The sequence below is a fragment of the Netta rufina genome, assembly GCF_964035555.1.
Source record: "Netta rufina genome assembly, chromosome: 10".
Taxonomy (NCBI): domain Eukaryota; kingdom Metazoa; phylum Chordata; class Aves; order Anseriformes; family Anatidae; genus Netta; species Netta rufina.
In genome coordinates this window covers 9,266,813-9,281,121 of record NC_140133.1, presented here as the reverse complement: position 1 = coordinate 9,281,121, position 14,309 = coordinate 9,266,813, and the positions used below count along the sequence as shown (strand labels likewise).

The window sequence follows — 14,309 nt, the reverse complement described above, 5'->3', positions numbered from 1 at the left end:
TGAGGGTTCCTCCAGGTCAGCTGGTTTCCACAGCGTTCTGATGTGCAGGAATTGTAGCTTGTTTAAAACAGCTTATACATATACATAAGAATTAAGCAAATGGTAGAATAACTAACTTTACTTAAATTTCAGTTACTTTATCTGAGTAACAAACTCAGTAACTGAGGGAAAAGTTGGAAGAATGCATTAAATAAAAGCACATCAAGATTTGTCCATGCAGTGGAGCAGAAAGGTAAGAAGACTATTAGCTTCTCCTTGTGACTGGTATTTTAAGATCTGACTCATGCTTAAAGTTACACTGTTCTGACATAGTCTTCTAGATGCTGCTGGTATTTTTCAGAAGGTTGAAAATCAACAGCAAAACGCTGCCTCCTGGTATGTATTTGCATGTATAGGTTAGATGGCCTGTAATTTGCAGGGGCACTTGTCATTCTGAAAGATAAGGACAAAATTAACAGTTTGTAGTTTAGCATTACATCCTCAAATTGTTGCATTGAAGCATTGTTGTCACTATGCTTCTGTGTGGTATTCACATTGTATTTTCTCTGCTATGGTGTTTTTTAATATGTTAGTGTTTTCTTTAACTGTACATTGTATGGTTGTGTGGGAGGCTTCCTTGTTTGTTTTAACGAATTCAGGCTGATTTCTGGACCAAAACAAAACAAAAACAACAAACAACTTTAATTTTCAGTATGTTATTAATTTCTCTGTGTAGTGTGAGGACTCTCCCGGACTGAGATGCATGAACTAATCTCTCTGTCTACTGCCCACCAGGTGGCCCTCGGGCACAGCCGTTCAGCAGAGGCAGTCCAGAGGCAGTGCAGCTGTACAGCCTGCAGTGCTTTCATTTCTGGTGGCTCCAACCTGAGCAGGCTCCTGTAGCAGGTCAGTGCCCCCATTCAGATGGTGTAATCAAGGTGCTGCTGCTGGCAAAGCATACAGCAGCTACTACTTGGAGGAAAAACACCTCAACCGAGGTCCCACTGTAGAACTGGACTTTTAACAGTGGAAGTCATATTTCCTGGTGGTATGCTGCTGCTGGATACTTAGACCAAACTGTCTAATGCTTCTCCTTCCTCAGAGTAAGTATTTACAATGACCACCAAAGCCTGGCACACAGAGGAAAGGAGAGGAGCTCTAGAATACTTCCCAGCTACACTGCAGCTGGAGACCTGCAGAGGTCAAAGTTGACTGGAATTACTCACTCTGTCATCAATTTTTTTAAAAGCCCTTTTGGTGGATGGAAAAAAAGTTTGTTTCTAATTTTTCCCAGACTTGTAAAGCTAAAGGCTTGAGGTTTTTATTAACTGCAATAGTCAAGGATATTATCCATAGGAGTGGCACTAGCTGCTTTGGGTAAGAGACTCCAGCATAAGAGTGGCACTTCCCTGTTGCCACTAACAATTAAGCATCTCAAGCTTCTAGACTGTTCTATGAATCTTTGCTTTTCCTTAATTCTTCATTTCCACTAATTCTCCTAAAATACTTGTACTGTCTTTGTAATTGAAGAGGGCTTGCAAATTATTATTTTTTACTGTAGATTAAATGAACTGGAGTTTAACTGAATACTTCTAGGGGAAAAAAAAAAAATCATAGCCAGGAATGAAAGTTTAACATAACTTTCTTTTAATTGAAGACAAATAAAAGAACCAAGGGCTCAAAACACTTTTAAAAAGACATATTACGTTCCCCTATGTCTTCCTCCGAGCAAAATATACAGCATATATATATATATAATATAACTACATTCAAGTAACCAAACAATTTACATTTTCCCAAATAGAGAAAATAATGCACATGATTCACATACCTTAAACCCAACCATGCATAAAAGAACACTGCCAATAAATCAGCAGCTAGACATAATTAATCACACTATTGTGTTATTATTCTGAAGTATTGACAACATCGTTGGAACGGTAACACTTAGCACTTGGAGTTTTCTGTTCTTAATGTTTAACCCTGCTTTAAAGTCCGACTGTTCAGAGATCATTTTTCTAAGATCTGTTCAAATTTAGGGTTGATAAAAGAAAATCCATCAAATGCAGACTGATCCATAGACTCGATCAGGTTTTTGTCGCTGTAAGATAATCTTGGCTTTTCATTTAGAAATTCTCTGTCGAAGTTGTTGTAGTCACTTGCTGACTTCTGTGTTAAACAGAGAGGGAAGATAGTTTGAGACAATAGTTGCAAACTTTTTTTTTTTCCAGAAAAGATTGCTAAATATGAAAGCTTAACAAATTATTTTTCAAACCATGTTGAAAAAAATCCCCTTGCCTATTTTAAATAATACTATAACATTACAACTGGGAAATTACTACTTGTTGGTTGAAAACAAACAGCACTGGGTTGCTTTGGAAAAGAGCCACCTGGATATGTGATAACATTGCAATGAATTAGCCAAATATTCTATCTTGACAAAAATCAATGCATTTACGTTTAAACCCAACATTCCTTGCCATTAACAACATTTTTTAATTTCTGAAGCATTTTAAGGTCTGCTATTGCAGCTATTGTTCAGCTATTGCAGCTGCTTTGTGTCTAGATAAAACTAATATTTGAGCATATTTCCTAAGAATTCATATTATTTAAGACCATGTTCTACATTCTGAACCTTCAAAGCTTATGGTTTGCAGGATTCTTAAACTTCCAGAGCCCATCTGTATGGAGAAATGCAACATGAAGCCTCCTGTTCTCAATTGGAACACCTCTCCTGCATCAAGTATGTAAGCATTCTTTAAAATGTAGTTTTCTTCCAGATTGTTTTATCCATTCTGGTACTGGAGTGAAAGAAAACTGATTTGAATTTTTAATGGCTTGCGATGAAACAGTGGAAGCCTGGGGTGACACAGATCAAGCAATGCATAGTTTGTTCTTTACACACTTTTTCAGGTGACACTAGGGATGTGCATTCAAAGTAGCTGTAAGTTCACCAATATGGAGAAAGCATCTTTTTCTGAGCTCGTCTAGTTAAAGTTAACTATCAGTAAGCACTAACAGTGCTATCAACAGTGCTAACATCAGTGCATACAAAACCTTGCATTCCTCCATTGAATTGAAAAGGATGGATAGCAGCACTATTCATTATTTTCCTGAAGACAACAGTAGTGAAGAGGTTCCTTAAAGCTGTACAGGAAGATGGTCTTAATAGGAAGATTTTAGGGTAGAAAAGATTTCAGGTTTCAGAATAAACTACTGTAAGGATGTTTGGAGGATTCACCCATCACCCCTAAGTTGGTGACCGACAGAAATGTGCAGCACTCTTACAGGAACACAGAATAATCCACGTACCACTTTTGGCTTGAAAGGAGGGTCTACCTCCCTCTTCTCTAACGCTGCCCAGTTGATGGTTTTGAAAAAAGGATGGTCTCGGATATTCCCAGTGATCCCGAGTCGTCTTGTTGGATCTCTTTCAAATAGCTGCAAGACAAGATAGCCAACAAGGCCTTACATCTGCTCAAAAGGTAGGTGGCGGTGGAGGAAATAACCGGTATACTGCTGAACAAACAGAAGTTGCTAACTAACATTACTAACAGACATTAGTATTAAGCTTACCTGGCTTTCCATTTGTAAAAGTAATCTGCTAACATGGATAAACAGCTCCTTTTACAAGCCTAGATTTGTCCCTCCCTGGAGGAAATACTGGACCTTGACCCACTCATCAATCTTCAGCCTTACCTTTTCTAGTATATCTTTTGATTCCTTGGTAATCCAGCGTGGGTAGTGAGGTGTGTCCACTCGGATTGACTCGAACAACTCATCTTCATCGTCCCCATGGAAAGGGGATTGTCCAATAAGCATCTCATACAGCAGGACCCCAAATGACCACCAGTCCACAGAGAACGTGTACCTCAAGCCTTGCAGAATCTTGTTCCACAGAAGAGTGGCAGGGGAAGAAATATGGGTAATTAGTAAAAGACAGAAGTACATACAAAAAAAACAGATCAGTGAATTTAAGAGGGAATCTTTAATAACTAGCATATCTATAGGGGAAAAATGCAGCAGTCTGAGAGGATTGTTGACACTGAAGTACAGCTGTAGTTTTCTGCTCAGCTGCTGTTTGTGGAAATGTGGACAGCTCAGTGGACAGATCTTTGCTCTCATTCTGAAATTTCCTCCATTGACTTTAAATACCATGTAGTTGGAAAACATCTGCTCTAGTTTCATTACAAGATGATAAAGTAGGGGAAGGGAGGAATGTGTGGCAATGAAAGCAGATTATTAACCAACAGACTTTGACATTTATAGCTTTAAAAGCTAACTACCTTATTTGACTACTACGCAAATCAGATAAAAAGCCAACTCTGAACACAATGAATTTAACTCTCTAAGATTCTCTGTTGAATTCTGGCTGCTTTATCATCTGCAGTGCACATGCTCATTTTGCAGGAGTCCTGCATGTATGTTAGCTGTAAAAGCAGAAGAGAAAACTAGTTTTTCAACAACTGAAATTTTTAACATTTCAAAACCTATTAAAACACTGTAGATACTTGTAAATATTCTATCTTAAGAACCCTCTACAGAAGAAGGCATCTAATTTTTTTCTATGCTTGTTGTTATTATTATTATGTTTTGGAACTATTATTCTTTAAAGGGAAGAAAGATCACAAAGGCCACTCTAACATCACTCTATTAAGTGGAGCCCTGCAGTATGTTGCAGTGATGTACTGACCTCAGGAGCAATGTAGTCTGGGGTCCCACAGAATGTGCTTGCCTTGTTCTCACCAACTACATTTTCTTTGCACATTCCAAAATCAGCTATTTTGATATGGCCTTCTTTATCGAGCATCACGTTGTCCAGTTTTAGGTCTCTGCAAAAGGTATATTAAAAAGAGACATCTTTTAAGGTCAAGTATGTCATTTTTGTATTCAGATGCATGCAGTTTCTTCACAGATTAAAAATGCCCTCCCTATATTGTAGAAAGAGGCTTTTCAAGAAAATCATCTATCAACATCATACCTGCAAAATTGTACTTTGGTACTTGGAAGATGGTAAGGAGAAAAGAAGAATTATCTCTTGTAAGCATAAGAAAGTGGCTGAGGTGTATATATAGCATGCCCATATAATCTTTGTCATCTGCTTTTACATCCAAAGTCACACCCAGTGCTTCTGTTGCCTCTGGACAGAGGTGTGAGTGAACGCCTCACCAGCTAACATAGCAGCACTACACCGGACTGTGTAGCTCAAAAGAAGGATTGTTGGATTCTTGGGGCATGACTATTCAAAGCTTGCCCAATTTTAATTTTAATTTTACCTGTGACTTGCTCCTAGTTACAGCACAAGAGGGTTCATGTGCTGTGGCCACAGTCTGTGAAGTACCTATTCATGCCTTTTTACAGAATAACCATCTTCAACCAAATAAGAGCTTTTTAACAGCAGTTTCCAAAAGCTACATTCCCTCCCTTTGACTGCAAAGTGTTTTTTGTCCATCTGGCTGCAAAAGCGCATACCGAGGAGGGCAGGCTGAAGGGAAACTGAACAGCCCTTCTGCTTACCAAGAAAGCCTTGAATAGGGCAGATTTTACATAAGAACAGGGCACTCTTTTCTCTTTGTTAACTTGAGCTGCCAAAAGGGTGAGCTGCAGCTTGAACCAAGAGCCCCTGCTCTAACGCAATGTGCTACAAACCCTGGGTTTGGACATCAGCTGCTGTTCACCTTGAGTAAAAATATATTTCTGAGACAGGAAAAGCTCATCGTAATGTAGGCCACTGCACTTACCTATGTGCAACTTCTAAAATCTTTTGTATGGGTGTGAAGGTGTTGCATTGCAAGACCTACCCAAAACCACTACCTTCGGGGTCAGTAACTATACCGGTAAACTTCCTGTGCAAGAGGGAAAAAAGTACCTTTGGTTTTGCTGATGTCCTGTTGATAAACGGTACCAGTTTGTCTGAAAATATTTCATACTGTGAAATTTCACTCTAGAAGCACTAATTTAACACAGGGGAATTTAACAGCAAGCCTAAAATATATATAGAAAAGTTGGGATGGAAAGGCTTCCTGTGGATAACAGCACGTCCTGTTTGGTCCTTTCCCATGTATAAACCTGCACGAGGCAGTGGGAATAGAGCTGGATGCATTAAGCACCTTCCCAGGCTATGGTTGTCTTCTCTGTGAGACAGAAAGGCTTCGAAGAATCAATCACCTTTCTTCATCAACAAGTTTTCTGGTAACATTGATCCTCCTTACAAACACTTTTTTTAGTGAAATACAAGTCTAACTTCAGAAAACTGCTTCACAGGGTGGTGCTCCACCAGACTTTCCCTGTTTCTATAAATAGAGGTGGACAATAGCGGACATCGTGGGGCACCTTTACCTAGGGCCATGCAGCATTTGCTCTCAAGCACGCACCTTCATACCTGTTTGTTAGAGGTAAAAACTACCTGAGCAAGTAGTTACCAAACAGGGTTTTAGAGCTGGGGTGGGGTGAAAAGGCTGGAGAATAGAAATTAAGACGAAAAAACACATCTTAAAAACAAAAAATTCTGACCTCCTGTAACATGGATATTTACATTAAGAAACAGTTGGTCAGGATCTGCTCCTTGCTGTTTAAGAATCTGGTGAGGCAGAAGCATCAATTCTCTGCTTTCACATGGAAAGTAAAAGCAGAAGACTTCCACCTCAGTGGTTTTCCAAGACCGGTAGGAATTGAGACCCTCAAGGACACTCACCATTGCCACCAAACTCGAAAGACTCGTGATGTGAAGGGAGTGTTTAAAAATAACAGACAAAACTGCTTTTGTGTAATGTAAATAACATTCCATCATTCTGGTTGCCAAGGAAAAGACACAAAGATACAGATTCATCTCAGGCATGTTAATGCCCTTGGAATAACATCAGAACTCTGACAGACAGCTTTTACTCGTTACATCAATCAGTAACTCAAGCATGCATGAAGTGCTAAGACAATTCATAGGTCCCATGCTAGTGCTAGCTGCTACTCACCTATAAATAATGCCTTTGCTGTGAAGAAACTGTAGCCCACACACAATTTCAGCTCCATAAAACCTGAAAAGATCAAAACATCTTTTACTGGCTTGCTCAGTTAAAACATCAGACAAAGCAGCTGGCCAAAAGAGCTGCCATAAACTTCATGCAGTGAAAATCACTGTACAGTTCTTTAAACAGTAGGAAAGAGAAATCCCATATCTAATATTACACCTGTATTTATGCGGATGGATGCTATAATCTGCAAGTTAATTTTCACCAGGCATCTGTGGTATCTAACGCCAAACAGTAAAGGGGCCACCAGCTTGCTTTAATGCTTCATTCCCCTTCCATTGGGGAACACTGTCCCTTTTCTTCTCTTTCAGTTTTAGGAGAAAGATGTATATGCCTTTGGAAAGATAGCTGCTGGGAGGTCAGTACTCATGGGGTGGCTTTAGGAGGGATGGCACATTAGTGGCTAAATTTGAAATGGACCTCAACTACCTACGCTCATATAGCCACCCAATTGCAGAAAGAAAGCATTGCTGTTTCTCCTCAAAAAGGTGGTGTTAATCCACAGGATGTGAGGAAAAACTCTTAAGGAATGCTTTCTCCTGCTCCTAGAATGTAAACTTTGTAATTGTTAAAAAAAAAAAAAAAAAAAAAAAAGTGATTTCCACTTCTGTATTGCAGAATGAATGTTGACCCAAAACTTGAGAAATATGTACAGAAAATTCCAGGAGAAGCTGCTGGAAGTTTGCTGAAACACAAGTAAGTTGGGGGACTTTGTCCAGGTTTCTGCTGGGGAGAGTCAGAACAGAGCTAGCCCTGACCTACGAGGCTGGCTACTGCAGGCTGCTTTTTATGCTGGTCCTCTTGATCCGATCCAATCTGATCTGTATTTCCTAGCTAGCACAGTGATGCAAGCTGTTTTCCAGTCGGTTACACTGGTGCTTTTGGGCAGATCCATTACTCCACCCTGCCTTACATTTAAGGTCTTTCATGAACCCATTCAAATTGTTCTAAAACTAAAAGTTACAGTTAAAAGATGCAAAACCATCATATAATTCTAAGTCTTCAGCTTCAGTTACCTTCAAGCCATAGCTAACGGACAAAATGGCACTTGTTAAATGAAGTGCTTTCCCATTTTAATTAGTATCTTGTGGAATGTGCAGCTTATCTTCCTGTACTATTATGTCAACTTATCAGTAATAGTGATATATTATTTACTAGGTTCCCCCTCCTCCCCAGTGCTGTTTTCCTAGGAAATTAATTTTTCCATGACAGTACAGCATTAGTGTGCTTTAAGACCGTGTGTTTTCATTGCTGGCTCATGTTGAGGTTTACCTAGCATCTCCACATACAGGTGTATCCTTTCAAGCAAAACATCACACTGCCATGCAAATGAAGGAAACCTAACTCAATACGTCATTAAGTGAGCTACACTGTATCAAACTAATGCCTATAAAACACATTTTTTTCAACCATCAGACACTGAAACACAAGTGAAAGACTAACAGCTAAGTGGTGCAGAACTAGAAGTAGTAATACCACAAAGATTATAACAATTCACGGGGATAGGGACTGAAGTGCTGTAGACTTACGTTGCTCTGTAGAGATCAAAACGCCCTTTGTCTTGTATGTGGAACATCAGGTCTCCCCCATTCAGGAACTCCATAACGAAGAACAGATGATCCTGTTTGCAAATAATCAGAGAATGGAAACATTATTGATGCTATCACAACCGCACCTCGAGTAGCAATCTGGCAGTGGGGACCCAGCAGCCACTTCCCTCCTGTCCTATTTCTGTTTCATGCACCCCTAAGAATGCATGAGGCTGCTGCAGGGTTGAGTAGCATGGTCTTGCAAGGCTAAGGAGCTCACCTCGTATTCTGTGGGCTTCTAGATTTAATATAAATATACGTTCAAATATATTTCCTGACTTCTACCTGTGACAGTCACCTTTGTTCCCTTCACTGAGGATAAAGCTAGGATCAAGGTTTTAAATTAAACTGTCTCTTACTCCAGATCATGTAGACGTTACTCTGATCTCTTCAGCATATCTGGGTATCGCACTTCTATTTACTTTCCACCAGGCTTGTGAACTATTACACAGAACACAAGAAGGGGGGGATTTAACTCTTGTATCACTAAAGTTATTTTCACTTGACTGTTGGTAATAGCATCCATTAGAAGGCAACATCTGTTGTGCTGCCCTCGCCTTCTTTTTTTTTCCTCCCCTTACCTTTGTCTGGAACGTGCAGTAAAGGTGCGTGAGAAATGGATTTTCCCATGCAAGCGCTAAAACCCGCTTTTCCACCATGGTACATTCCACATCATCATCAATTAGTACCACATCTTTTTTCAGAGCTTTGATAGCAAAGAATTCGTTCTTCCCTTTCAGCTCAGCAAGCAGAACCTACACAAAAAAAAAAAAAAAAAAAAGAGATGAGATTACAGCATGTGTAGCAAAGCCTGTTACTGATGGTATCAGTAAGGAGAAGCCAAAGGTGTTTATAGCAGTTTGTTTTTTTAGTAATTGTGGCAGCTATGCAAATGGTGAGATTGGCAAGGTGAAGCTGCTGGGCATAGGTGTGAGGAGACAGGGTACAAGGACCTTGTAACACACACACACACAGCAGCTTCCAGGGCAGTTTTTCTGTCAATGACTTGTGAGAGTATGAACAGAGGACGTGTAAAGTCTGTTCCTTCATTACAGCTGGAGTTTCACAGACAACAGAGTCTGTGGAGGTCACATCACCCTTGGACAAGCACAGAGTAAGCACGGAGCACAAGGAGCAGAGGCAGATGGGAGTGGAAGGTCACGCTGCTGTCCCACATTTCCCCTGCCATTGCACTGGAGCATTACGAGGCTGTTTCGGTAGACAGCATGTGAACATAACTGCCCTTTTGGATAAAGGGCTATTTCTCTGACTGGGTTGTACCCCTTGTGCATTATGAAACACTTCTGAGTTCAGACAAGCTGCAGGTAAAGAACTTCTAATGTCTTTGACAGAGATGGCTGTATTTTACTCTCTTAAAATATTATCTACTCAAGTGGCTGTAAGACGTTTCTGGTTAACAAAAATAGCCCATAATATTGTAGAGATCAAGCAAGGCAGTCACCTTAAGCTCTGTAAATTTGTTACATACCTTTCCAAAACTTCCTTTCCCTAATACTTTATGGAAGACAAAGCTGTCTATGTTGAATTTTCTCCTGCTTGCAATTCGTGATGCTGTCTTGGCTGTGCTTCCCTCCCAGAGTTTATCGTACTGGCTGTTATCTCCTATTGAAACAGGGAGTTTAAAGTTCAGTATATGCAGAAAAACTGCATGACTCAGATTCTCTATTAGGAATTAAGTACTGACATACTATTTCAGTTCATCTGCTGCTGGGATACTGGCAAATCTAAGCATACAGGTCAAATTATGTAGTTTACAATAAAGTTTAAGTTACTGAAGCATATTTCTTAACGTTGCATTTGGATCTGTGATTGTTTCTGATGCTGGCTTTAAGTAACACATAAGCAGGAATTACAAAAATAAAGGGTCCTAAATTTCCCCTATTGCTAAAATTCAGAGCATAGGTTAGAGAACAGAATACTTCACAAGGATGGCTTGTATTTTCTTCTGTTAATAGAAAAAGAGTCCCTCTAAACAGAGAGGCCATGAAAAGATCTGATTTATGCTTGATTCTGGCTAAGAAGCATGAACATACAGGTTAGGTTTGATTATATCGTAAAATTAACATTTTTTAATTTTTTTTTCCACCCCTGCTGCACAGATCTCCTGTGCCACCAAGACACTCTGATGACAATCATGAGATGATACTGGGTCCTGCACTTTGGCCACAACAACCCCATGCAGGGCTACAGGCTGGGGGCAGAGTGGCTGGAAAGCTGTGCAGAGGAAAAGGCTCTGGGGGTGCTGGTCAATGCTTGCCTGAACACGAGCCAGCAGTGTGCCCAGGTGGCCAAGAAGGCCAACGGCATCCTGGTTGTGTCAGGAGTAGTGCAGCCAGCACAGCAGGGAGGTGATCGTCCCCCTGGGCTCTGCTCTGGTGAGGCCGCACCTCGAGTGCTGGGTTCAGCTTTGTGAGACTTTTACAATGCTAGAACTCTTTTAGCAATGTAAAACCAAAACCAAACCAAACAAAAACAACAACAAAAAAGTAAACCCTTATTCTGAAGCTGAAGCTTATTCTTTATTCCAGGCTCTTGAAGTACCTCAGCTGTTTAACAAACTAGTCTTTTGGCTTAAATCCTAAAACTTGTAGTATTATACAAAGGCTTCTAACGTTCTGTGAACAAATTGAGTTAGTTAACAATATTCATGACATTTCAGTTACAGAAGGGAGAGAGGTGTGTTGTAGTCTGATTAGTGAGCCATCCTCCGCTCCCACCATGGGGGGCCATGCCACGAAGAATAAAGCGAGCATTTTGCATAAAAGTGTGTATGCTCACGGACTTAAAAAATACTGGGGTTTGTCAAAAACTATATAAGCATTTTGTGTGGCCAGGTAAAAAGAATTACGTGCATATTTTTTAAACAACGCTTGTTCAAAAAATATTATCTAACATAAGGCAAGAATGAATAAATAAATGTGACAGTTTGTACAGTCTAGTAGACAAATGGCTAAACAAAAACGTTTTTTTCTCACCTGTTGTATCTCCTCCTTTAGGTTTCTTATCAAAATCTTGGTAAATACCAACACTTTCTACAGATCCAGAATCAGACCTTCGTGTGGATTTCTGAGGAGGAAGGGAACATTTGAAATTATATTTGCACTATTACTTTAGAAATATTTACAACAATAGCTGTTAAATGCAACATGATGGCAGATGGCAGTATGATCATTTCTTTTACATAATTAACTCCTAGTACATAATTCTTCTCAAAACGTAGTTCGGACTATTTAGCCACACTTTTTACAGCTTCAGCCAATTGCTTTACTTCCTTCACTGCAAGAAAATATTAAAATTCCTGAACAGTCTATGTAATTGTCTGTTAAAAAACTATGAAAGTTATAACAGTTTGAATCCACAGTGAGAATAATTGCTTGCTTTGAATTCACTGTGGAAAAGCATCCCCTTGTACTAGTGTTAAGGTTTTGAAACACAAGATGGGAACCACTGTCACTCTGAACATGCTGAAGGCAGCATGTGACGTCCTTCTTGAGCACATGCAAACAAATTTTATGTATGGAAGATCCCCAAGATCAAGTTTTACTAATGAGCAGATCGAGTTTTTTCTGTGTCGTGAAAAAGCCGGTGTAACAGCTCTCGCTGTTTTCAAAGTAAATATCCTGTGAAAGCTCAGGAATGCTCATCTCAAAGGAAATACTGTTGGCTTTTGCGATATAGTCTCCTGTTTTAATTTCAGAGCTTGTGTCTGAATCTTTATTTACAAGTCAGAAGTTGACAGTAATCCGTACACAAGAGACGGCTATGCTGCAGCAGGAGACCAACAATGTAAACTGTGGGGCCCATGTTAATTCCAGAGGATTCTTCTGTGTGTATATATATTGGATTAATAAAAATTGAAGCTCTCTGCTCTATTTCTCTTTACTTATTTAATTTAGCATTCAAAGGGAATTCTAAAGTTGAAGCATGGGTAAACATGCTTCATGGGCAAACAGACTTCAGCTTTATGCTACTGCTGTTTGAATGCAATCAAACACAAGGGGAGAAAATAACCTTGGCACTGTCAAAGAACCAAGCTGTATTTCAGGAAAACACAAACCTTCTGTTTAAAAATTCTTTGTCAGGTGGGATGTTCTTCCCTCAGCTTCTCCTCTAGGCTATTGCCATCTTTGTTAGTCTCTTTATAGGTCAAATTAAGAAGAGAAAGCTGTTTCCATTGCCTCAGGCCCAAATTTCCATTCCTCATAAAAGTGACATGGGAAAGTGAAGTAAAAATAAAAAGCTCTGGAACCAAATTGCATGACAAACAGCAATAAAGCATACCTGGCTAACTTGATTTAAAGCTTCAGCTAGCAACTTCTGGTTTATTCCACACAAATTTGCCACCTTCTTTTGACATTTATGATGCACATTCATCCCACATTCTAAAAGAAATGTACAGTTACACAAGCATCAGGAAAATACCGGCCAACATTACAACAAAATGGCTGTTTTGCTGTGCAGTTCATAAACATTATAGCAAGCCCAGATTAGATGCTGATTTATGGTTCTTAATGAAGCTGTAATTTTAGTCTTTAAGCCAATGAAGGCTACAAAAATCTGTTCAAAAGGAAGAAGTTGCAATTGTTTTTTTTTCCTTCTCAAACTCTTTTCAAAAGATCATCTTAACCAAAATCTTAAGAAAAGATCATCTTGCGTTTTTGTGGTAGAATTATAAAAATGGTATTTACAGTGAACACTTTAAAGACACTTCTAGGTGCTACCTTGAGTCAGACTCACCAAATTTCAGCTATTTCCAGAAGTAATTTCAATTATATGCAAGATGATACTTCTACCAGGTTTTCCGACTGCATGAGAAGCTCAACTTGGCTGGGTTGTTACACAAGCCAAGTACCTAGTTTTCTCTTTACTAAAAGAGTGTTTAAACAACTCATGCATGAGATAAATCTCACTCTGTCTAACACACATACAAATGCACCATGTGCAGCAATAGCTAATCTCTAGTGGGGGTCAGAAAGAGACCACACTGGAAAAGCAGGAAGAGGTCCCATCTGCCTTCCCTCTGCCTCCATACCTTCACATTTGAGTCCTTGTTTGACCAGTCCCCACAGCAGGCTGCCGCAGTGGTCGCAGAAGGTTGGGCTCATGTAGTTGTAAACTTTGAAGCGGTGAGGCATGTCGATGTTGAAACGTTCCTTCTGAAACTGTGGGCAGGGAGAGGGGTGAGCCACTTCACCCAAAACAGGACCGGCTTCTTACAGAAAATAGCTTGGATATTACAAAGCTACAACAATTTAATCCTCCATACCCCAGCCTTAACATACTGCATGTAAGGGTGGGTACACATCCCTCCCTAAATGGACAGTAACTGAACAAAACCGTGCTTTTAGCAGCATCTCTTTACATCTCACCACATTAGCAGTGAACATGAAGCTACATGCATGAACTGCTTGGAGTTTAAAGATATTTGAGACAACTGCGTGAGATGTTAGGGTCCTGACAAGAATGAAATCGATGTTGTACACTGATGAAGGCTGCAAAATGCACACAGAACATCAGGAAAAGACGTCATTTCACCCTCACGATGCGCCTCTAGGTGTAGCAACACACCACACACAAAACATATCCAAGAGAAAACTTCATCATTCTGGGATTTTGCAGCCTGCCACAATCCTTTTTGCTCTATAAATAAATCCTTCACCTAGCAGGGAAAGAGACAATCAAGCAATACTACCCT

The 14,309-nt window shown here is 39.8% G+C and overlaps 1 protein-coding gene across 1 annotated transcript in view; it reads right to left on the bottom strand.

The window, feature by feature from the left end:
* Positions 1-1,603: 1,603 nt before the first annotated feature.
* Positions 1,604-14,309, bottom strand: part of PRKCD (protein kinase C delta) — a 65,250-nt gene continuing 52,544 nt past the window's right edge. Inside the window, exons 8-18 of the mRNA XM_084292865.1 lie at positions 13,647-13,776; positions 12,896-12,996; positions 11,590-11,680; positions 10,083-10,216; positions 9,175-9,348; positions 8,534-8,625; positions 6,948-7,010; positions 4,673-4,811; positions 3,679-3,867; positions 3,292-3,420; positions 1,604-2,148 (exon numbers count right to left, since the gene is read on the bottom strand). Of these exons, the coding sequence (XP_084148991.1) occupies positions 1,990-2,148; positions 3,292-3,420; positions 3,679-3,867; positions 4,673-4,811; positions 6,948-7,010; positions 8,534-8,625; positions 9,175-9,348; positions 10,083-10,216; positions 11,590-11,680; positions 12,896-12,996; positions 13,647-13,776 (1,401 nt within the window). The 3' untranslated portion in view covers positions 1,604-1,989. The remainder of the gene's footprint in view (positions 2,149-3,291; positions 3,421-3,678; positions 3,868-4,672; positions 4,812-6,947; positions 7,011-8,533; positions 8,626-9,174; positions 9,349-10,082; positions 10,217-11,589; positions 11,681-12,895; positions 12,997-13,646; positions 13,777-14,309) is intronic.